Genomic DNA, 26,283 nt, shown 5'->3' on the forward strand with positions numbered 1-26,283 from the left:
TCCCTCAAGCTAAGGTTCGGCCAAACACTTACCTCGACTCCACGAACACAATTCACGATCCAACTATAGCTTTACCCATTGATTCCACCACCAATTCGCTCATATCTAGTCACAAGTTACTTAATTATGTCAATAAATGCTAAATGAATCAACCCCAATGCATGAAAATGAATTTTCTAAAGTTTTACCCAAAAAGTCAAAAATCGCCCCTGGGCCCACATGGTCAAAACCCGAGGTTCGAACCAAAACCCGATTACTCATTCCCCCATGAACCCAAATATATAATTTGTTTTGAAATCGGACCTCAAATCGAGTTCCAAATCCCTAATTTTGAAAAACCTAGGTTCTACCCAAAACATCCAATTTCCCCCATGAAAATCATTGATTTTGAGTTGAAATCATGTTAAAAGATGTTAATGATTGAAGAAAACGAGTTAGAAATCACTTACGAATGTTTTGGAGAAGAAATGTTATTTGAAAAATCGCCTCTTATATTTTTAAGGTTTTAAAAAATGAAAAATAACTTAAAATCTCGTCTTAATATACTACTTTCAGCTGCCCTGTGCGGACCGCACAAAATCAACTTCGGTCGCACAGCTCCCACGTGGACTGCAGTGACATGCTGTAGTATTTTGGCCATAACTTTCTCTAAACATGTCCAAATTATTATTTCTTTAGCGTTCTAAAAACTAGACATAAAGGGCTATAACTTTTATTTTTGAATTATCTCAAAATTCCTTGTAGATAAAAAGATATAGGCTTCCGAAGTCGGACTAGTGAAATGCTCTTCACCGCGGACCGCACAGAATCTAGTGCGGCCGCAAAGCCCTCACCGCGGTCCACAAAAAATCCAGTACGGCCGCACAAGCCCCTCCGCGACAGCATTCCTCTTTGTGCGGACCGCACTGGTCTGTTCAGAGGCCTTCCACTTCTCTGAACCTGTAACAACTATGTTTTTAAGCCTAAAACATCCCGGAACCTACCCGAAACTCACCCGAGCCCTCGGAACTCCAAACCAAATGTGCATACTAACTCAAATGTATCATATGGACCTACTCATGCGATCACATCATCAAAATAACATGTAAAATCATGAATTAAACCTCGAAACTCAACATTTTCATCAAGAACTCTCAAAGTTCATAACTCTTCAACCGGAAGTCCAACTCACGTCAAATAAACTCCATTTTTCACCAAATTTCACAGTTATCTTTCAAATACTATAACAAGTTTGTACCGTGCTCTGGAACCAAAATACGGGCCTGATAACAATGGTTTCAAACATTAATTCTTTTCTTTATTTCTTAGATAATCAGTAAAACAATTTCTTTCAAAAATTGATTTCTAAGGCTTGGGACCTCATAATTCATTTCTGGGAATACGCCCAAGTCCCATATTTTACTGCGGACCTCTTGGGATCGTCGAAATACGGATACGGGTCCGTTTGCTAAAAATGTTGACCAAAGTCAACCATAATTAATTTTTTAACTCTAAAATTTCTATTTTTCATATTTTAACATAGAAGGCTTTACGGATATAGGTCCGGATCACGCACGTAAATCAAGGTGAGGTGAAAGGGAGGTTTTTAGGCCTCGGAACACTTAATGCACTTGCAACACAAGTGATGACCTTTTGGGTCATCACAAAATAAGAGTTCAAGTCGTAGTATAAAAGCCACGTCGTAATCAAAGAATCATTTATATTGTATCAATTTTTGAGCTTTTCCATACATATGAGTTATTATTTCACTTTGTGGCTATTTTTAGGTTCCAATGAAACCTATGAGAAGCATTGTGGGATTTAACAGCCTCTCTACCCTTCGGGGTAGGGGTAAGGTCTGCGTACATATTACCCTCCCCAGACTCCACTTGTGGGATTATACTGGGTCGTTGTTGTTGTTTGTTGTTGTAATGAAACCTATGAGAATAGTGCAAAAATAAAAGTATCAGTACGAGAATTGAGAAAATGTTAGTCTTTTTTCATATAGTGTTTCTTAATTAATATTTGACGATTATCTATAATTATTTAGAAGGTTTAAATGTTAAGGTTATTTACATATAATTCAAATAACTCAGATATTTAACATGGTTAATATCAAATATCAAAATGAAGTAAAACAATTCACTAGTTAAAGAGTTTTTTATATTTTTAGATATCCAACTAAAATGAGTTTTGAATTAAGAATAATATTTTTGTCACGACCCCGGTTCGTCCTCCGTGAACCATCGTGAAGGCACCTAATCCTCTACGACTAGGTAAGCCAAAATTGTGGTAGATAAACCAAAATGCGAAATAAAAATAAATTAAAACAGAATGAAGAGTGATAAAATAGTGTTGAAAAGTGCCACTCGGCATACACAATATTTACTCTCAAACCAATACATACTTCCAAGATCCGGAAACCCATGAATCACAAGCTAAGAGATACACACAGTACTCTAACTCCAGAATATCTAACTAGGAAAAGAAATACAGAAGGGCAAATGTTTAAAAGCTAGAATAGAAAGGGACCCCTCAGTCTGCGGACGCGACAAATATACCTCGAAGTCACTGGAGCAGTCGTCTCGCCTCAAGGGTTATAGGACTAAGTCGCAGTACCTGGATCTGCACATGAAAGACATGCGCAGAAGGGGCATGAGTACACCACAGCGGTACTCAGTAAGTGCCAAGCCTAACCTCGGTCGGGTAGTGACGAGGAAGGTCAGGGCCCTACTGAGATAAAATAAAGAATATAAGACATGACAATATAAGATAATCAGTACAGTTGAAAACTAACGATAAAAATTTAATACAGGAAAATAAGGAATTCAATAACTGAAATAAAGGCAAAAACAATCATAAGGAAATAACCGGAGATCTCTCAGTATCCCGAGCATCTCTTAGTACCCTCAATATATGCCAGGGATCTCTTGGTATCCCGAGGATCTCTCGGTATCCACAATATATGCTAGGGATCTCTTGGTATACCGAGGATCTGTCGGTATCCTCAATATATGCTAGGGATCTCTTAGTATCCCGAGGATCTCTTGGTATCCTCAATATATGCTAGGGATCTCTTGGTATCCCGAGGATCTCTCGGTATCCTCAATGTATGATAGGGATCTCTTAGTATCCTGAGGATCTCTCGGTATCCTCAATATATGCTAGGGATCTCTTGGTATCCCGAGGATCTCTTGGTATCCTCCATATATGCTAGGGATCTCTTGGTATCCCGAGGATCTCTTGGTATCCTCAATATATGTGCTGGGAATCTCTCGGTATCCCGCACTTCAGCTCAAATCGTAAATGCGTACAGGAGATCTCCCAGGATGCCACCCCGTAGTCCCAAAGTAAAACACACAACAAAGGCACGGGGAATACTCAAATAAACTCAACTTCATAACAAGGTAACACAGACAATTCTAACCTAGCATGCTTCACGTAATACAAATAAGGCAGTTAAAGCAAATAAATCAATTAAGTCAATTAGACATGTTTCTCTAACTAACAACAGGTTTAAAAGTGCAAATAGAATAAATAGAAAGGGAAAACACAATTAAAGTTACTTAATGAAAATCGGATTTTCAACAATTAGTACAAGTACGCACTCGTCACGTCACGTACAAGGCATTTCAATTATCACAATACCAATCCTAAGAGGAAAGTCCTCCACACAAGGTTAGACAAGCCACTTACCTCGAGCCGGCTCAAAATCAACCCGAAACCACATTCTTGCCACGAGTACTCGACTCCAAATAACCCAAATCTATTCAATTCAATTGCATAATGTAAATAACATCTCAAGTAATTGATTCTACAAATAAATTCGAAGCTAATACGCAAAATTAGGTAAAAATACCAAAATGCCCCTCGTGCCCACGTCTCGGAATCGGATAAAATTTATATTTTCAGAATCTTCATACTCTCACGAGTCTAACCATACCAAAATTATCTAAATCAAATATCAAATCCCCAATCAAAACTCAAAGTTTAGGTCTAGGAACTTTCCCCCAATTTTCACCATAAATTCGAAATTAAAGGATGAATTTAAGTGTAGATTCATGGAAATTAGTCTAAACCGAGTAGGGATTACTTACCCAAATCACCCAGGCAAAAATCTCTTCAAAAATCGCAATCTCCCGAGCTCCCAAATCCAAAATATGAATTACGGCTTAAACCCTCAATTTTGGGTTTTAAAATCTGCCCAGGCAATACATTCATTGCGATCGCGGAACCCCGTCCGCGAACGTGATGCTTTATCTCCGTCAAACCTACGCAATCACGGTTGGCTTCACGCGATCGCGTAGAGAAACACTAAATCCCACTACTGCCTTATTTCTTCTACACGAACGCGACCTAGCCCACGCGTTCGCGATTAAGCATTGCCCATAACTACGCATTCGCATTCCTCTTGTAAGCACGTGATTTTTGCCCTATATGAGAATTACTTTCAAAAAATTCAAAAATAAAATAATTTTCATTGGTGTGCAATTTTTGTGATATTTTGTGATATTTTGTGTAACTATTTGTATGTTTGTCTGTGCATGTTTATTTGTTAAATTATTAAAAATACAAAAATATGTTGCATTTCGCATGGAGGATTTAATTCTACAATTGTTAGTAATTAAATTTGTTTACAAAAAATTAAAAATTACAAAAATAGGCATCGTTTGCATTTTTAGCATTTAATGTCCAAATATACAATTTTATGCTTAATTATTACTTAATTGTGCGTTAATTGTTATTGGGAGTTAATTTGCACTTTTATAACTTAATTCAATTCTTAATAATAGTTTAAGTATTTTTATAATTTAGTTTTAGAGAAATAAAAGAAGAAAAAAGAGCGAAAATATAAAGAAAGTTGGAATTGGGCCTCGTCTTCGATTTCAAGCCATAGGCCCAAAAAATGGCCCAATCTTCCCTACGACCCAGTCCATTTCGAACTGGGTCGACCCAGTCCATAACCCAAAAGACCCAAACCCCTTTGTCTTACATTTTACAAAACAAAACAAAAATTAAAAGACAAGAAACCCTAACACTAAACCAATCCGCCCCCACCCCTCCTATCTTCTTCTTCTTCCTCAAGCTTTCTCAAGCACACATCCATGGCAGCCCTTCCTCACGCCTCCACCACCTCAACACACACACACACACATGACATTCTCCATCGTCCCATCGACCCCAACACGAGCAGCCATGGATGCTTTCCCCCCATTTCCCGTTGTCGAAACCAAACGACCATTGGAGTAGCTTCACGTCCGCCATTGTTGCTGCGTTTTCTTCCAGTCGTTGCAGCTGCTACTGCTGTTCCTTTGTCATCCATGGAGGTCCTTCTGCTTCCATCTTCTCAACCTCAAGTCCAAACGACCAAGCTGCTCCATTCTCCAAAAACGCAGCAATGAGAGCTGCTCGAAACCAGCCCAAAAACGAGCTCCATTGTCGCTCCGTCGTGTTGCTGCGTCGATGCGTCTTCAGCTTCACCATTGCTGCTGCTGCTCACGTTTCTGCTCCAGCTGCTTCTCGCCGGGTCTGCCTTCGTCCTCTTCGTCGAGCTCAAGCTTGAGCTCGACATCCATGGACGCCGCTGTTTCTTCTTCATCGAAGCCCAACTCCATCGCGCTACTGCTGCTCCGTTCCAGCTGCTTCTTGCTGCGTTTTTCTTCATCTTTCACCTCAAATGATGCTTGTTTCTTTGTCGTCTTCAAGTCCGTTTATGCCCAAGTTCGTTGGTTTCGTTTAGAGTTCGTTCGATGTTCGTCGTTGGTCATTCACGGTTAGTTATTCTAAGTTCTATTACGTCCATAATTTGTTGGATATTTTCAGATTTTGAATTAGCATAAGTTTGCTTTATTTTTCTTATTTTGTTTTAGATAAAAATTGTTAGTTTAATTATATTGTCGTTAGATTTAAGTTGAAGATTCAATTTAATTATTTTCAGTTTGTTCGAAAATAAATTCTGAAAAAAAAATAAAAATTGAATTTAAAGGAGGGGAAGAAAGGAGACTCCCACAGTGGTATTATCCCCAGCAAGCAAGAACAAAGCATAGCGAAGGAAAAAGAAAAGAAAAAGTCAGGCGTCCACCTGGAGAATGAGGATGAAAAAAAAAAGAAAAATTTAAGAAGAAGTCAGGCGTCCACCTGGAGAATGAGGATGAAGAATTAAAAAGAAGTCAGGCGTCCACCTGGAGAATGAGGATGAAGAATTAAAGAAGTCAGGCGTCCACCTGGAGAATGAGGATGAGAATTAAAGAAGTCAGGCGTCCACCTGGAGAATGAGGATGAAGAAAAGAAGAAGTCAGGCGTCCACCTGGAGAATGAGGATGAAGAATTAAAGAAGTCAGGCGTCCACCTGGAGAATGAGGATGAAGAATTAAAGAAGTCAGGCGTCCACCTGGAGAATGAGGATGAAAAAATTGAAGAAGAAGTCAGGCGTCCACCTGGAGAATGAGGATGAAAAAAAATTGAAGAAGAAGTCAGGCGTCCACCTGGAGAATGAGGATGAAGAATTAAAGAAGAAGTCAGGCATCCACCTGGAGAATGAGGATGAAGAATTTAAGAAGAAGTCAGGCGTCCACCTGGAGAACGAGGATGAAGAATTTAAGAAGAAGTCAGGAGCCCACCTGAAAAACAGAATGACGATATATTGGTTGAAGTCAGGAGCCCGTCTGAAGAGAGGAATGGCGATTATTTTCAAAGTTGTTGTCACGAGCCCGCCTGAAGAGAGGAAAGGCATTTTTAAAAGTTGTTGAAATCTTGCCAACCTAAAGAAAGGAATGACGATGTATTGTTTGAAGTCAGGAGCCCGCCTGAAGAGAGGAATGGCGATTATTTTCAAAGTTGTTGTCAGGAGCCCGCCTGAAGAGAGGAAAGGCGTTTTTAAAAAGTTGTTGAAATCTTGCCAACCTAAAGAAAGGAATGGCGATGTATTGTTTGAAGTCAGGAGCCCGCCTGAAGAGAGGAATGGCGATTATTTTCAAAGTTGTTGTCAGGAGCCCGCCTGAAGAGAGGAAAGGCATTTTTAAAAGTTGTTGAAATCTTGCCAACCTAAAGAAAGGAATGGCGATGTATTGTTTGAAGTCAGGAGCCCGCCTGAAGAGAGGAATGGCGATTATTTTCAAAGTTGTTGTCAGGAGCCCGCCTGAAGAGAGGAAAGGCATTTTTAAAAGTTGTTGAAATCTTGCCAACCTAAAGAAAGGAATGACGATGTATTGTTTGAAGTCAGGAGCCCGCCTGAAGAGAGGAATGACGATTATTTTCAAAGTTGTTGTCAGGAGCCCGCCTGAAGAGAGGAAAGACATTTTTAAAAGTTGTTGAAATCTTGCCAACCTAAAGAAAGGAATGGCGATGTATTGTTTGAAGTCAGGAGCCCGCCTGAAGAGAGGAATGACGATTATTTTCAAAGTTGTTGTCAGGAGCCCGCCTGAAGAGAGGAAAGGCATTTTTAAAAGTTGTTGAAATCTTGCCAACCTAAAGAAAGGAATGGCGATGTATTGTTTGAAGTCAGGAGCCCGCCTGAAGAGAGGAATGGCGATTATTTTCAAAGTTGTTGTCAGGAGCCCGCCTGAAGAGAGGAAAGGCATTTTTAAAAGTTGTTGAAATCTTGCCAACCTAAAGAAAGGAATGGCGATGTATTGTTTGAAGTCAGGAGCCCGCCTGAAGAGAGGAATGGCGATTATTTTCAAAGTTGTTGTCAGGAGCCCGCCTGAAGAGAGGAAAGGCATTTTTAAAAGTTGTTGAAATCTTGCCAACCTAAAGAAAGGAATGGCGATGTATTGTTTGAAGTCAGGAGCCCGCCTGAAGAGAGGAATGGCGATTATTTTCAAAGTTGTTGTCAGGAGCCCGCCTGAAGAGAGGAAAGGCATTTTTAAAAGTTGTTGAAATCTTGCCAACCTAAAGAAAGGAATGGCGATGTATTGTTTGAAGTCAGGAGCCCGCCTGAAGAGAGGAATGACGATTATTTTCAAAGTTGTTGTCAGGAGCCCGCCTGAAGAGAGGAAAGGCGTTTTAAAAAAGTTGTTGAAATCTTGCCAACCTAAAGAAAGGAATGGCGATGTATGGTTTGAAGTCAGGAGCCCGCCTGAAGAGAGGAATGGCGATTATTTTCAAAGTTGTTGTCAGGAGCCCGCCTGAAGAGAGGAAAGGCATTTTTAAAAGTTGTTGAAATCTTGCCAACCTAAAGAAAGGAATGGCGATGTATTGGTTGAAGTCAGGAGCCCGCCTGAAGAGAGGAATGACGATTATTTTCAAAGTTGTTGTTGAAGTCAGGAGCCCGCCTGAAGAGAGGAAAGGCGTTTTTAGAAAATTGTTGAAATCTTGCCAACCTAAAGAAAGGAATGGCGATGTATTGGTTGAAGTCAGGAGCCCGCCTGAAGAGAGGAATGGCGATTATTTTCAAAGTTGTTGTTGAAGTCAGGAGCCCGCCTGAAGAGAGGAATGGCGTTTATTTCTAAAGTTGTTATTGATGTTGGGAGCCCGCCCAGATAACAGAGGCATACATTTCAGTCTTTATATTTCAAGCGTCGAAGTTGGGAGCCCGCCCAGACAACAGAGGCATACATTGCAGTCTTTACATTTCAAGCATTGAACTTGGGAGCCCGCCTTGATAACAGAGGCATACATTTCAAGTCTTTAATTTTCAAGTATTGAAGTTGGGAGCTCGCCCAGATAACAGAGGCATACATTTCAAGATCAAGTCAGAGGACAATAAAACAGAGGGTTACAATAGGAATCCCCAGCAGGAAACAATAAAATTCCCCGGCACCGGGAAACAGAAGGTTGCAACAAGAGGTCACAGTACAAACTCAAGTACATGTGTCAAAAGAAGAAAAGCACCGGAAGAAATGCAAGCAGACAAGGAAGCAAGGCAACAAAAACAAATTGTACTTTAGCCTAGCTTCTTGTTTTCTTTTAAGCAAGATGTAACAAGGAGATCGGTAAGCAGTAGTAATAGCATGCAACAACAGTAACATTGCAGTCTCACGGTAGTCCCAGCTACCAAAAACTTCCCGAACTACATTGACCTGATTCCTGTTTAGCCCAGGATATGTAGGAAACCTTTGAAGCAAAGGTTCGGTCAAATCTTTTTCAAAAAAATGCTTCACACGGAGTACTCGGATGGGCAAAAATCGCTCGCTTTTTCTTTGCACGAAAACCCTTCGTGTATCCGGGCAAAGAGGGGCAGCTGTAAGCACGTGATTTTTGCCCTATATGAGAATTACTCCCAAAAAATTCAAAAATAAAATAATTTTCATTGGTGTGCAATTTTTGTGATATTTTGTGATATTTTGTGTAACTATTTGTATGTTTGTCTGTGCATGTTTATTTGTTAAATTATTAAAAATACAAAAATATGTTGCATTTCGCATGGAGGATTTAATTCTACAATTGTTAGTAATTAAATTTGTTTACAAAAAATTAAAAATTACAAAAATAGGCATCGTTTGCATTTTTAGCATTTAATGTCCAAATATACAATTTTATGCTTAATTATTACTTAATTGTGCGTTAATTGTTATTGGGAGTTAATTTGCGCTTTTATAACTTAATTCAATTCTCAATAATAGTTTAAGTATTTTTATAATTTAGTTTTAGAGAAATAAAAGAAGAAAAAAGAGCGAAAATATAAAGAAAGTCGGAATTGGGCCTCGTCTTCGATTTCAAGCCATAGGCCCAAAAAATGGCCCAATCTTCCCTACGACCCAGTCCATTTCGAACTGGGTCGACCCAGTCCATATCCCAAAAGACCCAAACCCCTTTGTCTTACATTTTACAAAACAAAACAAAAATTAAAAGACAAGAAACCCTAACACTAAACCAATTCGCCCTCACCCCTCCTATCTTCTTCTTCTTCCTCAAGCTTTCTCAAGCACACATCCATGGCAGCCCTTCCTCACGCCTCCACCACCTCAACACACACACACACATGACATTCTCCATCGTCCCATCGACCCCAACACGAGCAGCCATGGATGCTTTCCCCCCATTTCCCGTTGTCGAAACCAAACGACCATTGGAGTAGCTTCACGTCCGCCATTGTTGCTGCGTTTTCTTCCAGTCGTTGCAGCTGCTACTGCTGTTCCTTCGTCATCCATGGAGGTCCTTCTGCTTCCATCTTCTCAACCTCAAGTCCAAACGACCAAGCTGCTCCATTCTCCAAAAACGCAGCAATGAGAGCTGCTCGAAACCAGCCCAAAAACGAGCTCCATTGTCGCTCCGTCGTGTTGCTGCGTCGCTGCGTCTTCAGCTTCACCATTGTTGCTGCTGCTCACGTTTCTGCTCCAGCTGCTTCTCGCCGGGTCTGCCTTCGTCCTCTTCGTCGAGCTCAAGCTTGAGCTCGACATCCATGGACGCCGCTGTTTCTTCTTCATCGAAGCCCAACTCCATCGCGCTACTGCTGCTCCGTTCCAGCTGCTTCTTGCTGCGTTTTTCTTCATCTTTCACCTCAAATGATGCTTGTTTCTTTGTCGTCTTCAAGTCCGTTTATGCCCAAGTTCGTTGGTTTCGTTTAGAGTTCGTTCGATGTTCGTCGTTGGTCATTCACGGTTAGTTATTCTAAGTTCTATTACGTCCATAATTTGTTGGATATTTTCAGATTTTGAATTAGCATAAGTTTGCTTTATTTTTCTTATTTTGTTTTAGATAAAAATTGTTAGTTTAATTATATTGTCGTTAGATTTAAGTTGAAGATTCAATTTAATTATTTTCAGTTTGTTTTATTAATTTTAAGAGGATTTAGTTTTAATGTAGAAAGGTGTTAGTTTAAATCGTTTAAATCCGTTGTTTGTTGTTAATATAGATTTAATTCGTATTCATTTTTTGAAGTTGGTTTTAATTTAGTGATTTAATGTGAAGTTATGTTTTGGTTTTAATTTTTGGATCATGCATCTTTGTTATAAGTTTCATTGGATTTAATTTAAGAAAGATTAGTTGATTATTTGAAGATTAGTGATTTGAATATGTTTATTTGTTTTATTTAAGTTTAACTCGAAGTTTGAACAAAGTTTGTTTGTTATTGTTATTGAATTATTTCATTCATGTTCATACTTTGTTTGGTTGATCTTGAATCCGAAATTTGTATAGTTTGATTTATTGTTTACCATTTATGATTATTTCTTGAATTGGTCTCATAATCTTGTTTAAAGTTTAATATAAGAATTGTTTGTTGTAATGTTGTTAGTAGTTGATTTTAAGTTCAATATGATTGAAGTTAGAAATCTAAATATACTTGTTTGTTGTTGTTGTTTAAATCCAAAAATAGGTTTGTTGCTAAAATATTGTTCAATCAAATTTTAGTTGTTCTTTGTTGTTCAATTTGTATTCATGTGATTTGTTGTTGAAATGTTGTTAAAATCGTGTTCATGTGATATTGTTGTTATGATGTTCATCCGTGTTCATATTGTTGTTTGAACATTGTTAGAAATTGATCATATTGTCTATATTTTGGTTAAGTTTGATTAATTGATGTGTTATAGCTGATGGGTAGTTTGGTAATTTATAGTACTTTCGGGGGTAAAATAGTAATTTGCAATAGGGTCAGAGGGGTAGTTTAGGAATTGTACATTTTGTAATTGTTTATATGAAGCATGGGGGACAAAATAAAATGGGGTGGGTTGTGATATGGTTATTTAATATAAAGGGGGGACAAGATTTAATTTAAAGGGGGAATCTTGCATTATTTTAAATGAAGCATGGGGGACAAAATATAATGGGGTGGTGTGATATGTTTATTTAATGTAATGGGGATGAGTGGAAAGATAATGGGTTGGGTAGAGAAAAAGTATTGATTTAATTGATTAAAGGATTTATGGGATGGGATTATATATATGTGAAGTCTTGAACACAAGACATAAGAACAAGAAATACAGAGAGAGAACACATACAGACGAGAAAAAATACACACACAGATAGAGAGAAAAAACGGATAGAGAATAGAAGAGAGAAAAATTCCGAAAAAATATTTAAGCTTTCAAAATAAAAATAAAAGCTAAAAAAATCTACTGCTTTCTTTCTTTGTTTGAAATTAGTATTAATGGTTGTTGTTTCATTTAAAGCTTAAAGCTTTTGTTTTTGGGATTACTACTCCACCGGTCTGTTACCAGTTTGTTACTGTTGCTGGGCAGTTGTTGCTGTTGCACTGTTATTACTGTTGCTGATTTTCATCTTCATTTTCTTTTGCTTCCAATATCAGGTACATATCTTTTAAACTCATGTTGTGAAGAGCTTCAACATGGCAAGTAAATGAAGTTTGGAATTATAAGGATGTCTTCTACTCATTTAATTTTTATTAGTTTACATTTCAGTTTTGTTTTAGTTGGTTAATATAGTATTAAATCAATTAGTAGATTAGTTCTCTTTCTTAATAACTAATGGCTTAGTTATTTTAGGAACGCGATCAACTCATTTCTTTTAATATATGAAATAATGTCAATTTTTTTTACAAAATATAGAGTTAAGTGTTTGCAAATAGTCGCATAGGCAGAGAATAAGAATTGGTTTATTTATCTCAAACTCAATCTTTGTAAACAAATTAACCAAACAATTATAACTTTGGACTAAAAACAAGTATATGAGAAGGATATGAGATTTACAAGCACGAATTGCAACATTTTATGTCAAGGATATGTAGAAATAGAATTCGCATTAAATATAACAATAAAAATTCTTCAGAAACTATTAATTTGTTTATCAAATTAATTCTTTTTCCAGTTTTATATGCGATTCGATTTTTGGATATGTTAATGTTGTATCCACGATAAAAATGATAGTATTTTTAGTTACATGTTGTTTGTTTCTTTTTCATATCATTAATTCTTTAAAATTTGAATAGTTTTGAGGTATATAATTCATACGCGTAAAATAAGACTTGTAGCAACGCCTAATAAATTTTGAATTCTTTGTCAAGAAAATTGGTGGCATCCCAATCGGTAATTCTCCATGATTCTTACATTTAAAAATAGATGGATGCAATAAACATTTATGGAAAATCTACTACTATTAAGAATCTTTTGCGTGATTAGGGATGCGTCCGCGTAACCTGATTATATTTCTAAAAGCAATTCGGATTATGCGTTCGCGCAACTTCGAACGAACATTTAATAAAAAGGGGGCTCTTCGGAGAATATCAGTATTAATTTCATATAACTCGAGATGTGCGGTTCAATATTTAATTATACAAGAGCGACGAACGTTCTTAATTTTATTTTTAGCACAATTTCGAACTTAAGTCTTCTTTTTTTTTATATAATAAAAAATTTCGAAAAAAAATAATAATTATTATATTATCATTGTGTATACGTACGCGTGACACGATTTTCACGTTAAAAAATATTAATATATAAAACGAATACACGTACGCGTGATTCTATTCGAAGAAGGGTCTTTAATTATAAACAATCTAAATAGAAGCGGTAACAATAAAATCATGCAATAAAAATGTATTTAACAAATCAAAATAATCAAGCCGAATATAACAGTTGAGCGACCGTGCTAGAACCACGGAACTCGGGAATGCCTAACACCTTCTCCCGGGTTAACAGAATTCCTTATCCGAATTTCTGGTTCGCAGAATAATAAACAGAGTCATATTCTCCTCGATTCAGGGATTAAAATTGGTGACTTGGGACGCCTTAAAATTCCCAGGTGGCGACTCTGAAACAAACAAACAAATCCCGTTTCGACTGTCCTTTAATTGGAGAAAACTCCCTACGCACCCTCGCGGGGGCGGAAAAAGGAGGTGCGACACCTCTTCACACGAATGTGAAGAGCAAAATTTCTCTCTACCTCATCTAAGCCTTCGCGATCGCGATCCTCCCCACGCGATCGCGATGAAGAACAGTCTGCAATAAATACCAGCAAAAACCTAATCCTTCTCCAAGTCCAAAAATGGTCCGTTGAGCATCCGAAACACACCCGAGGCCCACGAGACCTCAACCAAACCTACCAACATATCCCATAACATCATTCAAACTTGTTCCAACCTTCGGAACGCTCAAAACAACATCAAAACACCAATTTAGCATCAGATTCAAGCCTAAGAACTTCAAAAATGCTAAAAATACGCTATTGACCAAAAGGTCTATCAAACCTTGTCTGAATGACCTGAAATTTTGCATACACGTCACATTCAACATTACGGAGCTACTCTAACTTCCGGAATTCCATTCCAAACCTCGGTCAAAATCTCACTATCGAACCGGAAACTTCAAAAATTCAACTTTCAGCATTTCAAGCCTAAATTAGCTACAGACCTATAAAACACAATCCGAACACGCTCCTGAACCTGAAATCACCCAACGGAGCTAACGAAACTATCGAAATTCCATTTTGAGGCCTTCTTTACACTATTCCAACTACAAACAAATTTCCAAACTAAAGCTCTCATTTAGGGACTAAATGTCCCAAAACTCTCCGAAACTTAAAATCAAACATCCCGGAAAATCAAAATAGCAAAAATAAACTCGGAGAAAGCAGTTAATAGGGGATCGGGGCATTAATTCTTAAGACGACCGGCCGGGTCGTCACATCCTCCTACACTTAAACATTCGTTCATCCTTGAACGAGCATAAAGACATACCTGAAGTAGTAAAAAGATGAGGGTAGCAACTGCACATATCCTACTCGGTCTCCCAGGTCGCCTCCTCGACCGACTGACCCTGCCATTAAACCTTTATCGATGCAATGTTCTTTGACCTCAGCTTTCTAACCTGCCTGTCCAATATTGCCTCTGGCTCCTCAACATAAGATAGATCCTTGTCCAATTAGACTGAACTAAAATCCAACACGTGTGACGGGTCACCGTGATACCTCCGGAGCATCGAAACATGAAATACCAGATGAACTCCTGCCAAGCTGGGAGGTAAGGCAATCTCATAAGCAACCTCCCCAACATGCCTCAATATCTCAAAAGGGCCAATTACCCTCGGACTCAGCTTCCCTTTCTTCCCAAATCTCATAACGCCCTTTATAGGTGAAACCCGAAGCAGAACCCACTCTCCAACCATATAGGAAACATCACGAACCTTCCGGTCCGCGTAACTCTTCTGTCTGGACTGGGCTATACGGAGTCTATCCTGAATCACCTTAACCTTCTCTAAAGCATCCTGAACCAAGTCTGTGCCCAATAATCTAGCCTCGCCCAACTCAAACCAACCCACTGGGGATCTACACCGTCTACCACATAAAGCCTCATGCGGTGCTATCTGAATGCTGGACTGTAGCTATTGTTGTAAGCAAATTCCACCAATGGCAAGAACTGATCCCAAGACCCTCCAAACTCAATCACACACGCACGGAGCATATCCTCAAGAATATGAATAGTGCACTTAGACTGTCCGTCCGTATGAGGGTAAAATGCTATACTCAACTCCACCCGAGTACCCAACTCATGCTGAACGGCCCTCCAGAACCGTGATGTGAGCTATGTACCTCTATTCGAAATGATGGACACTAGAATACCATGCAAACGGATAATCTCCCGGATATAAATCTCTGCCAACCGCTCCGAAGAATAAGTAGTACACAGAGGAATGAAATGAGCGGACTTGGTCAGCTTATCCACAATCACCCAAATAGTATCGAACTTTCTCAAAGCCCGTGGGAGCCCAACTACAAAGTCCATGGTGATCCGCTCCCACTTCCACTCCGGAATCTCTATCTACTGAAGCAACCTACCCGGTCTCTGGTGCTCATACTGCACCTGCTGACAATTGAGGCACCAAGATACAAATCCAACTATACCCTTCTTTATCCGCCTCCACCAGTAGTGCTGCCTCAAATCCTGATACATCTTCGCGGCACCCGGATGGATGGAATACTGATCGATGCCAACCCTGCACTACTATTGAGTAGCGAAAGAGGTTGAAGCAGCTTTTACCCGATGAGGTCGAGATCGATTTCCACAAGGAGTTAGATATTGGAGTTGAGTGTCTATCTAAAGTGGAGTTGTGTATTTGTTCCAAATTACACTTCTAAACATTTTGGGTTTTGATTTTACTTTTAATTGTATAATACTACGATGCTAAATTATGCTAAATAAAGCTAAGATTAGACTATTGAAAATTGATCAAATAGATAAAAGGCACTAGGGTAGTGACTTTCTCCTAGGTGGTTATTTAATGGATCTTGAGTCTAAGGTTAGATTGTCATATTTGGCGAGTATGATATAACCATTGCACGATTCTACTCACTCTACACCTCTCGGTGGTTCAAGTGATTTTGCCCTAATTGACTTTCTCAAGTGCAATTGGGTATGCAAATTTGTGCAAGCAATTGAGGTTCAAGTCGGGTATTACTATCTCTAGGTTTAACCCTTTAATTGGGGCTATCAATCTCTTGAGTACGTCCCAATTCCTTGTTGGACCAATTTCAGAGACTTAGGCTCTCTTTCTCAAAAAGAGCCAAAGTCAACTACACAATAGCTAGTGTTTGCAACCACCAATTCAACAATTAAACATGAAATTAGTCTAAATATCAAACACTCATAGTCAATCAAGCCCTAAAATACAAGACCCATTAATTACCCACAATACAGTTGAGCCACAACCCTAGCTTATGGGTCTAGCTACTCATAATTAGAGAAGAAAACAAGGCAATAGATGAAGAAAAGCTCATAATAATTAATTTCTAACTTAAACTTGAAGATTCAATGTTGAAATTAAGCTAAAATAACTCAAAATATGTAAAAGAAATGAAGTCACGAGCGCATCTCTCAGTACAAAATTATCTGATGACCTAAAAATGGGAAAAGAAGCTATTTATACTAAGCTGAAAATTCTGGACAAAAATACCCCTGTGGGGTTAGTGCGGACCGCACAAAATCGAGTGCGGCCGCACTAAGACTCTAGGCTCCAATAATTTGCTCTCTGAACTTGGGCAATGCGGACCGCACAAAATCGAGTGCGGCCGCGGTGGCTTCTAGTGCGGTCCGCAAGAAATGGACCGCGGACCGCATTGGGCTTCATCCTCCAAAATGCCACCTCTCTGAACCTTGGCTCTGCGGACCGCACGAAATCGAGTGCGGCCGCGGTGAACCCAATGCGGACTGCACAACACCCTCTACGGCCGCATTGCCTTATGGCCTGAAAAGCAACCTCTCTGAACTTCACTTTTGCGGACCGCACAGAATGGTATGCAGCTACACTAGTCCTGTGTTGACTGAGCTTTGTCTTGTCTTGATATTTGTGCAAGTTTCATTCCTTTTTGAGTTGGTTATTGACACCTTGTTGATCAAACCTGCAATCAAGCACAACTTGTGAGCCTTTGGGACTATTTTGTATACATTTCTAATCAAAACTTAAGCAAGAAGGAGTGTAAAATGCATTATATTCCCTAGTTATCAAATACCGCGAACTATGAGCCTCCTCTAGAATCAACTCTTGAAACCCATCGACATTGGGTACACAAATCCAACCCTGCATCCTCAACACCCCATCATTACCAATAGTCACATCTCTAGCATTACCATGCTGAACCTTGTCCTTGAGGACAAGCAAATGAGGGTCATCATACTGACGCTCCCTGATACGATCAAATAAGGAAGACCAAGAAACCACGCAAGCTAGAACCGACTGGGATCCGAAAGATCCAATCTCACAAACTGGCTGGCTAAGACCCGAACATCCATCGCTATAGGCCTCTCCGATGCTTGTAAATAAGCCAAACTCTCTACCCAGCAACTCAAAGCATCGGCCACCATATTGGCCTTGCCTGTGTGATAAAAATAGTGATGTTGTAGTCCTTCAACAACTCTAACCACCTCCTCTGGCGCAAATTTAGATCCTTTTGCTTGAACAGGTGGTGCAAGCTCCGATGGTCAATGTAAATCTCACAGGGAACTCCGTATAAATAATGGCGCCAAATCTTCAGGGCGTGAACAATGGCAGCTAACTCAAGGTCGTGAATAGAGTAGTTCTTCTAATGTATCTTCAACTGTCTGGACGCGTAGGCAATCACCCTACCGTCCTGCATCAACACTGCTCTGAGGCCAATCCTCGAGGCATCACAATAGACCGTATAAGACCTCGAACCTGTAGGTAGTATCAAAATTGGGGCTGTAGTAAAAATTGTCTTGAGCTTCTGAAAGCTCGCCTCACACTCCTTTGTCCACTGGAACAGAGCACCCTTCTAGGTTAGTCTGGTCATAGGGGATGGAATCGATGAAAACCCCTCAACAAAACAACGGTAATAACCCGCCAAACCAAGGAAACTACGGATCTTCGTAGCTGAGGATGGTCTGGGCCAACTCTGCACGACCTCTACTTTCTTCGGATCCACCTGAATACCCTCACTCGACACCACGTGGCCTAAGAATGCCACAGAATCCAACCAAAACTCATATTTTGAGAACTTAACATATAATTTCTTTTCTCTCAAGGTCTGAAGCACTGTCCTCAGGTGCTGCTCATGATCTTCCCGACTCCGGGAATACACCAGAATATCATCAATAAAGACAATGACGAACGAGTCAAGATATGGTCGGAACACACTATGCATTAAGTGCATAAAAGTTGTTGGGGCAGTGGTCATCCCAAATGACATGACAAAGAACTCGTAATGACCATACCAAGTCCTGAAAGCAGTCTTCGGGATATCTGGCTCCCGAATCTTCAACTGATGGTAACCTGAGCATAAATCAATCTTAGAAAACACTCGTGCACCATGAAACTGGTCAAACAGATCATCAATACGAGGCAAAGGATAACGGTTCTTAACTGTGACTTTGTTCAACTGGCGATAATCAATACACATACTCATAGAACCATTCTTTTTCTTCACAAACAAGATAGGAGCACCCCAAGGTGATACACTGGGCCGAATAAAACCCCTATCAAGCAATTCCTGTAATTGATCCTTCAACTCCTTCAACTCAGGAGGAGCCATACGATACGAAGGAATAGAAATGGGCTGAGTGCCCGATAACAGATCAATGCCAAAATCAGTATCTCTATCATGCAGCATGCCCAAAAGATCAACTGGAAACACATCGAGAAAATCCCGTACTATTGGTACTGAATCAACTGAAGGGGTATCAATACTGACATCTCTCACATAAGCTAAATACGTGTCACACCCCTTCTCAACCATATGCTGAGCTTTAAGAAAAGAAATAACTCTACTAGGAGTGTGATCTAAAGTACCCCTCCACTCAACACGCAGTACACCTAGCATAGCCAGCATCATGGTTTTGGCGTGACAATCAAGAATAGAATAATGGGGAGAAACCAGTCCATGCCTAAGATAATATCAAAATCTACCATGCTGAGCAACAATAAATCGGCTCTGGTCTCAAAACCACTAAGAGCAACCAAACACGACCAATAAATATGGTCCACAACAAGAGAATCTCCTACATGAGTATAAACATAAATAGGGGAACTTAAAGAATCCCGAGTTACACACAAATGCGGAGCTAACTAAGAAGACACGTAAGGATAGGCGGAGCCTAGATCGAATAAAATCGATGCATCTCTATGACAAACCAAGACAATACTTGTGATGATAGAATCGGAGGCAACAACCTCGGTACGGGCAGGAAGGACATAATATTTGGCCTGGCCTTCCCCTCTAGCTGGCTGGGCAGGTGGGGTAGCAACTGGTGCGGTGATCATAGCCTGAGAACTCTGCGGAGCGCGCTGAGAAGTCTGTGGAGGTGCACTCCTCCCAAGTCTAGGGCAATCCCTCACCACATGGCGTGTGTAACCACACTCAAAACAAGCTCTGGAGGACGTGTCAGTGAAAACTATGCGGTACGGGTACTCCAAGACCCTTGAACACCTAAAACACTGGTCTCTCCAGTCTACGAGGTCTCCTCACTTACCTATACTCTCTCTCCTAACCTCGTCTGTCCTCTCTCTCCTAGACCCACCCGTCCTCTACTCGGCGAGAGGTCCTCACCACCCGCTGAACTGGGACCACAGGATGCATCGCTATGACACCTGGAACCCGACTAATGATAACTCGCTACTCTGGAGTGGGGGTGGCGGAAGTCTGGGTCCCTTCTCCAATCTGTAAGGTAGTTGGTACAACCTGAATAAACCCTGCCTGAACTAATGTACCAAACATGCTCAAGAATTGTGCTAATGTCTCCTAAAGTGCTGGAGCAGTAGTAGCAGTAGGCGCATCCAGTGCCTAGGCTCTGGATGGAACTGCTGATGGCTCCTCGGTGGCAGCTCGCGCGGGTTCTCTGGCTGCACTGCGTGCGCGTCCTTGGCCTCTACCCCAGCCCCGACCTCTGACGGCTCTTGTAGGGAGCGCGAGGGTCTGATCATCTCTGGTAGCACTGTCCTCACTATCTGTGAGAGAATGGAAGACAGAGATTTAAGATTCATGATGTCAAAAATTTCGCACGATAGGGAAATCAAATGAAGTGGAATTTTCCTAATGGTTACATAGCTTCTCGTAGATAAGTACAGACGTCTCCGTACCGATCAGCAAGACTCTAATAAACCGGCTTATGATTCACGACTCCTATGAACCTAGAGCTTTGATCCCAACTTGTCACGACCCCGGTTCGCCTTCAGTGAATCATCGTGATGGCATCTAGTCCTCTACGATTAGGTAAGCCTAAATTGCGGAAGATAACAGAATGAAGAGTGGTAAAACAGTGTTTAAAAGTGCCGCTCGACATAAACAATATTTACTCTCAAACCAATACATACTTCCAAGACCCGGAAACCCATGAATCACAAGCTAAGAGATACATAAGAAGCTCTAACTCTAGAAATGTCTAACCAAAAGGGGAATACTGAAGGGCTATACTATTACAGAAAGATAGAAAGGGACTCCTCGGTCTGCGGACGTAGCAGATATACCTCGAAGTCTCTACAGAAGCACCTCGCCTCAAGGATGATAAGACAGAGTGAAAGTACTTGGATCTGCACATGAAAGACATGCGCAGAAGGGGCATGAGTATACCACATCGGTACTCAGTAAGTGCCAAGCCTAACCTCGGTTGGGTAGTGACGAGGAAGGTCAGGGCCCTACTGAGATAAAATAAAGAATATAAAGACATGGCAGTATAAGATAAGCAGTATAGTTGAAATCTAATGACAAGAATTTAATACAGGAAAACAAGGAATTCAATAACTGAAACAGAGGCAAAAGCAATCACAAGAAAATAACCGGGAATCTTTCAGTATTCCGAGGATCTATTAGTACCCTCAATATATGCCAGGGATCTCTTGGTATCCCGAGGATCTCTCGGTATCCTTAATATATAATAGGGATCTCTTGGAATCCCGAGGATCTCCCGGTATCCTTAATATATGCTAGGATCTCTTGGTATCCCGATGATCTCTCGGTATCCTCAATATATGATAGGGATATCTTGGTATCCCGAGGATCTCTCGGTATCCTCAATATATATATGCTAGGGATCTCTTGGTATCCTAAGGATCTCTTGGCATCCTCAATGTATGATAGAGATCTCTTGGTATCCCGAGGATCTCTCGATATCCTTCATATATGCTAGGGATATCTTGGTATCACGAGGATCTCTTGGTATCCTCAATATACGTGCTGGGGATCTCTCGGTATCCCGCACTTTAGCTCAAATCGTAAATGCGTACAGGGGATCTCCCAGGATGCCGTCCCATAGTCCCAAAGTAAAACACACAACAATGGCACGAGGAATACTCAAATAAACTCAACTTCATAACAAGGTAACACAGACAATTCTAACCTAGCATGCTTCACGTAATGCAAATATGGCAGTTAAAGCAAATAAAGCAATTAAGTCAATTAGACATGCTTCTCTAACTAACAGCAGGTTTAAAATTGCAAGTAGAATAAATAGAAAAGGAAAACACAATTAAAGTTACTTAATGAAAATCGGATTTTCAATAATTAGAACAAGTACTCACTCGTCACCTCACGTACAAGACATTTCAATTATCACAATACCAATCCTAAGGGGAAAGTCCCCAACAAAAGGTTAGACAAGCCACTTACCTCGAGCCGGCTCAAAATCAACTCGAAACCACGTTCTTGCCATGAGTACTTGACTCTAAATGACCCAAATCTATTCAATTCAATTTCATAATGTAAATAACACCGCAAGTAACTGATTCTACAAATAAATTCTAAGCTAATATGCAAAATTCGGTAAAAAGACCAAAATGCCTCTTGGGCCCACGTCTCAGAATCAGATAAAATTTATATTTTTAGAATCTTCATACTCTCACGAGTTTAATCATACCAAAATTATCCAAATCAAATATCAAATCCCCAATCAAAACTCAAAGTTTAGGTCTAGGAACTTTCCCCCAATTTCCATCATAAATTCGAAATTAAAGGATGGATTTAAGTGTAAATTCATGGAAATTAGTCTAAACCGAGTAGGGATTACTTACCCAAATCGCCTAGGTGAAAATCTCTTCAAAAATCGCAATCTCCCGAGCTCCTAAATCCAAAATATTAATTATGGCTTAAACCCTCGATTTTGGGTTTTAAAATCTGCCCAGGCAATACATTCATTGCGATCGCGGAAGCCCAGTCGCGATCGCGAAGAGCAAAACCTACGCGCCTCAGATTTACTCTACGCGAATGCGGAACCCCGTTCGCGAACGCGATGCTTTATCTCCCTCAAACCTACGCGATCGCGGTTGGCTTCATGCGACTGCGTAGAGAAACACTAAATCCCATTGCTGCCTTATTTCTTCTACGCGAACGCGGCCTAGCCCACGCTTTCGCGATTAAGCACTGCCCATAACTACGCGTTCGCATTCCTCTTCACGCGAACGCGGAGAGAAAAATTTCCCTCTGCCTCATCTAATTCTTCGCGATCGCGATCCTCCCCAAGCGATCGCGATGAAAAACAGTCTGCAATAAATACCAGCAAAAATCTGATCCTTCTCCAAGTCCAAAAATGGTCCGTTGAGCATCCGAAACACACCCGAGGCTCTCGGGACCTCAACCAAACCTACCAACATATCCCATAACATCATTCAAACTTGTTCCAACCTTCAGAACGCTCAAAACAACATCAAAACACCAATTTAGCATCAGATTCAAACCTAAGAACTTCAAAAACTCTAAAAATACGCTTTCGATCAAAAAGTCTATCAAACCTCGTCCGAATGATCAGAAATTTTGCACACACGTCACATTCAACACTACGGAGCTACTCCAAATTTTGAAATTCCATTCCAACCCTCAGATCAAAATCTCACTATCGAACCAGAAACTTCAAAAATTCAACTTTCGGCATTTCAAGCCTAAATTAGCTACGGACCTCCATAACACAATCCGGACACGCTCCTAAACCCGAAATCACCCAACGGAGCTAACAGAACCATCAGAATTCCATTTTGAGTCCGTCTTCACACTGTTCCGACTACAGTCAAATTTCCAAACTAACACTCTCATTTAGGGACTAAGTGTCCCAAAACTCTCCGAAACTTAAAACCGAACATCCCGGCAAATCAAAATAGCAGAAATAAAATCGGGGAAAGCAGTTAATAGGGGATTGGAGCGTTAATTCTTAAGACGACCGGCCGGCTCGTCACAATTTTCAATTACATTATTATAAAAATAATATTTTAGAAACTGAAATTTTAAGAAAGAAATATTTTTAAGAGATATCAACACACCAAATAAGAATTCAAGTAGTAGTAAAAGAGTTAAGTCTTATCCAAAGAGTCATTCATTGTCTCAACATTTGATTGTTTTGCCATAAATATGAGTTATTATTTTGCTTCCTCACTATTTTTAGGATCCAATGACACCGACAAGAATGATATCAAAAAAGAAAAATAGAAGAAATGGTTAATTTTTTTCATGTAGTGAACATCCAATGATTATCTATATTTACTGAGAAAGTGTAAATTCTAAGATTATTTACATACAATCCAAATAACTTAAATATTTGACATAATTAGTGTCCACGCATCCGCGCGAATACTAATACTAGTTTATAAGATATCCTTTATGTGTTAGTATTTTGAATTATTATACACACAAAACACTAAATTCTATATATGTAGTGCAAACTTGGTTTCCCCTTTTTATGATAAAAAGAAATTTTCTTTGCGCATGATCCATTTGTCATTTTACAACTCATTTTCCTCAAATATGTACAATATTTTAAGTAATCTTATTCTAGTTTTAAAAATTAGTTTTCTTTTGTAATACTCCTAACGATTTACAATAAATTTTTGAATTATATTTTCACAAATATATAATATTGTTAGCACTGCATACAAGTTGCAGACTACTCCTATATAACATACACCTTGAATTTATTGGTCACAATTTATTTTTAATTTTTCGAATTATTTTTTAAGGACAGTGAGAACTAAACTTGCAACCATTATATTGTGTATAAACTCCTAAATTGTCAGGCTGGTGGTTTGTTAAATTAAAGATATATTGTTTCAAAGTTATTTTTTTTTAAATACTTTTATTTAATAACATTTATTTGCGAGTCCTTTTTAAAGATACACGCTAATGCTAATTCCAGTCCGCAAACCCAAATCGCCCGAGAGTTTGGAAATTCCTTTCAACTCTCTCTCTCTCTCTCTCAACTCTCAATAATGCCTCAAGTTGATTTAGAACCACCAGTTCCAACCTATGCCGGCGGCAATAGTGACCGGAAAATTGCATGTGAAACTCTGGCGAACGTCACCGTCGTCAAACTGGAGAACGCTGATATTCCCGAAGACGAAAAGGAACTTCCACCGGATTTCCCGCCGGAATCAATCTGTCTTCCAAAAGATGCCGAATTCGATTGGTTTGATAGAAACGCCGTTTTGGAGCGTAAAGAATCCGCCAAAGGTAACACTTCACACACTACGAACTTGATTCATGCGAATTCGAATGCGAGCTCTCAAAGACTTCCGTTGACTTTGAAGACTAAGACGACTTCGTTTTTCGGATTACCGAAGAGTAGCTCAGTTGATTCGAAGCGAAAAACGTGTAAACCGGCGAATATACGTTTTTTCCCGACTAAACGGTCTGAATCGGCATTGAAAGCGGTTACCGCTCCTGAACCGGTATCGCCGAAGGTATCATGCATTGGAAGAGTAAGATCGAAGAAAGGTCGCCGCCGGCAATCATGTGAAGATGCGAAAAAATGTGGAATATCTCTGGAGAGATCAAAGAGCAGAGGCGCTAAACGCAAAACCGGATTTTATTCACGTGTACTTTCGTTGCTCGGGTTTGGTCGGAGTAACATTAAACCGGTCAAGTCTAGTATAGAGACAACGAATGATTCTAGACCGGAAGAGCCGGTTCAACCGAGAAAGAGCAACGCTGTGAGTGTTGAACGGGTGTCAGAGCCAGCCGGTTTGGGAGGGATGATGCGGTTCAAGTCGGGCCGGAGATCGGGATCCTGGGCCGCCGAGGAAATCGGCATAGTAATTGCAGAGGCTTTGGGTTCAGATCAGAAAGTGGGTCCCAATAGAAGAAATTGAATTCCAGTCTTAAGTGATGGTTAAAATTGCACTATGTGAGGTCGTTAGTCCGACGTGGCAGTAAAATTGACGGCAATTTTCACTTTTTCTTTTTCGTTTCAACCAGCATTTTCACTAGTTGAGGTAAAAATAGAACGGCACTTTTTTTTTCGATTTTTGCTTGTTCATGCACTAGTATTTCGAGAATTATAATGTAAATTTTGTTATGAATAAGGTAGATATTATAATGCAAGATATAAAAATTTCTGCATAAATTATGGGATAATTAATTTAATTAAAATATATGTATGTTCAAATCTATTGACATACTACACATTTTTAATAATATTTTCCGTACATTATAGAATCTATCATTTTTTTACTTAAGTACCTTAGCAAAGCAAAAGTTTATAAGTTTCACATATTACAGTAAATACTTTAAACATATTTTTAACTTTATTATTAACAATATATAGTTGTGCATTAATGCCTGCCCACCGCAGTTGCTACTTATATTTAGTATACTTTGTATGAATTTTCACTTAATTAATAGGTCCATTAGAAAGCATCCGAGGAAACAATAGTGGTCAACAAGTTAGAATTCGCACTTGTGATATTACGGTTAAAGTTGTAATTTCTTGATTAGTAGTAATTGATTTCTTTGGAATTGGGACGACTTTGAATAATATGACGTGTTAAAATATTGGTGTGCATGTAGAAGGGCGGAGTTACACTGAACGAAGGATTATCACTTGGACACTTTTCTCGATCTGGAATATTATATAAATTAAATATTACTTTTCATAAATCTATATTACATTTTGAATACTCTCAAACATCTTTAGTGAGATAGGGGTTTGCCAAGATTCAAGTGATAGAAAGGATAACTTTTATACTTCGATAATCATAAATAATTGTC

General features: G+C 39.6%; 1 protein-coding gene across 1 annotated transcript; it reads left to right on the top strand.

Moving 5' to 3' along the window:
* The first annotated feature begins 24,414 nt into the window (after positions 1 to 24,414).
* Positions 24,415 to 25,654, top strand: LOC107824755 (uncharacterized). The gene has a single exon (XM_016651567.2). The coding sequence runs from the start codon at positions 24,507 to 24,509 to the stop codon at positions 25,383 to 25,385; it is 879 nt and encodes a 292-aa protein (XP_016507053.2). The 5' UTR covers positions 24,415 to 24,506; the 3' UTR covers positions 25,386 to 25,654.
* The last annotated feature ends 629 nt before the right edge of the window (positions 25,655 to 26,283 follow it).

This window comes from Nicotiana tabacum, chromosome 5 (assembly GCF_000715075.1).
Source record: "Nicotiana tabacum cultivar K326 chromosome 5, ASM71507v2, whole genome shotgun sequence".
Lineage (NCBI taxonomy): Eukaryota > Viridiplantae > Streptophyta > Magnoliopsida > Solanales > Solanaceae > Nicotiana > Nicotiana tabacum.

Bases quoted from the DNA above. Each gene is read 5' to 3' on its own strand.
- LOC107824755 (XM_016651567.2), top strand. From the start codon at position 24,507: ATGCCTCAAGTTGATTTAGAACCACCAGTTCCAACCTATGCCGGCGGC.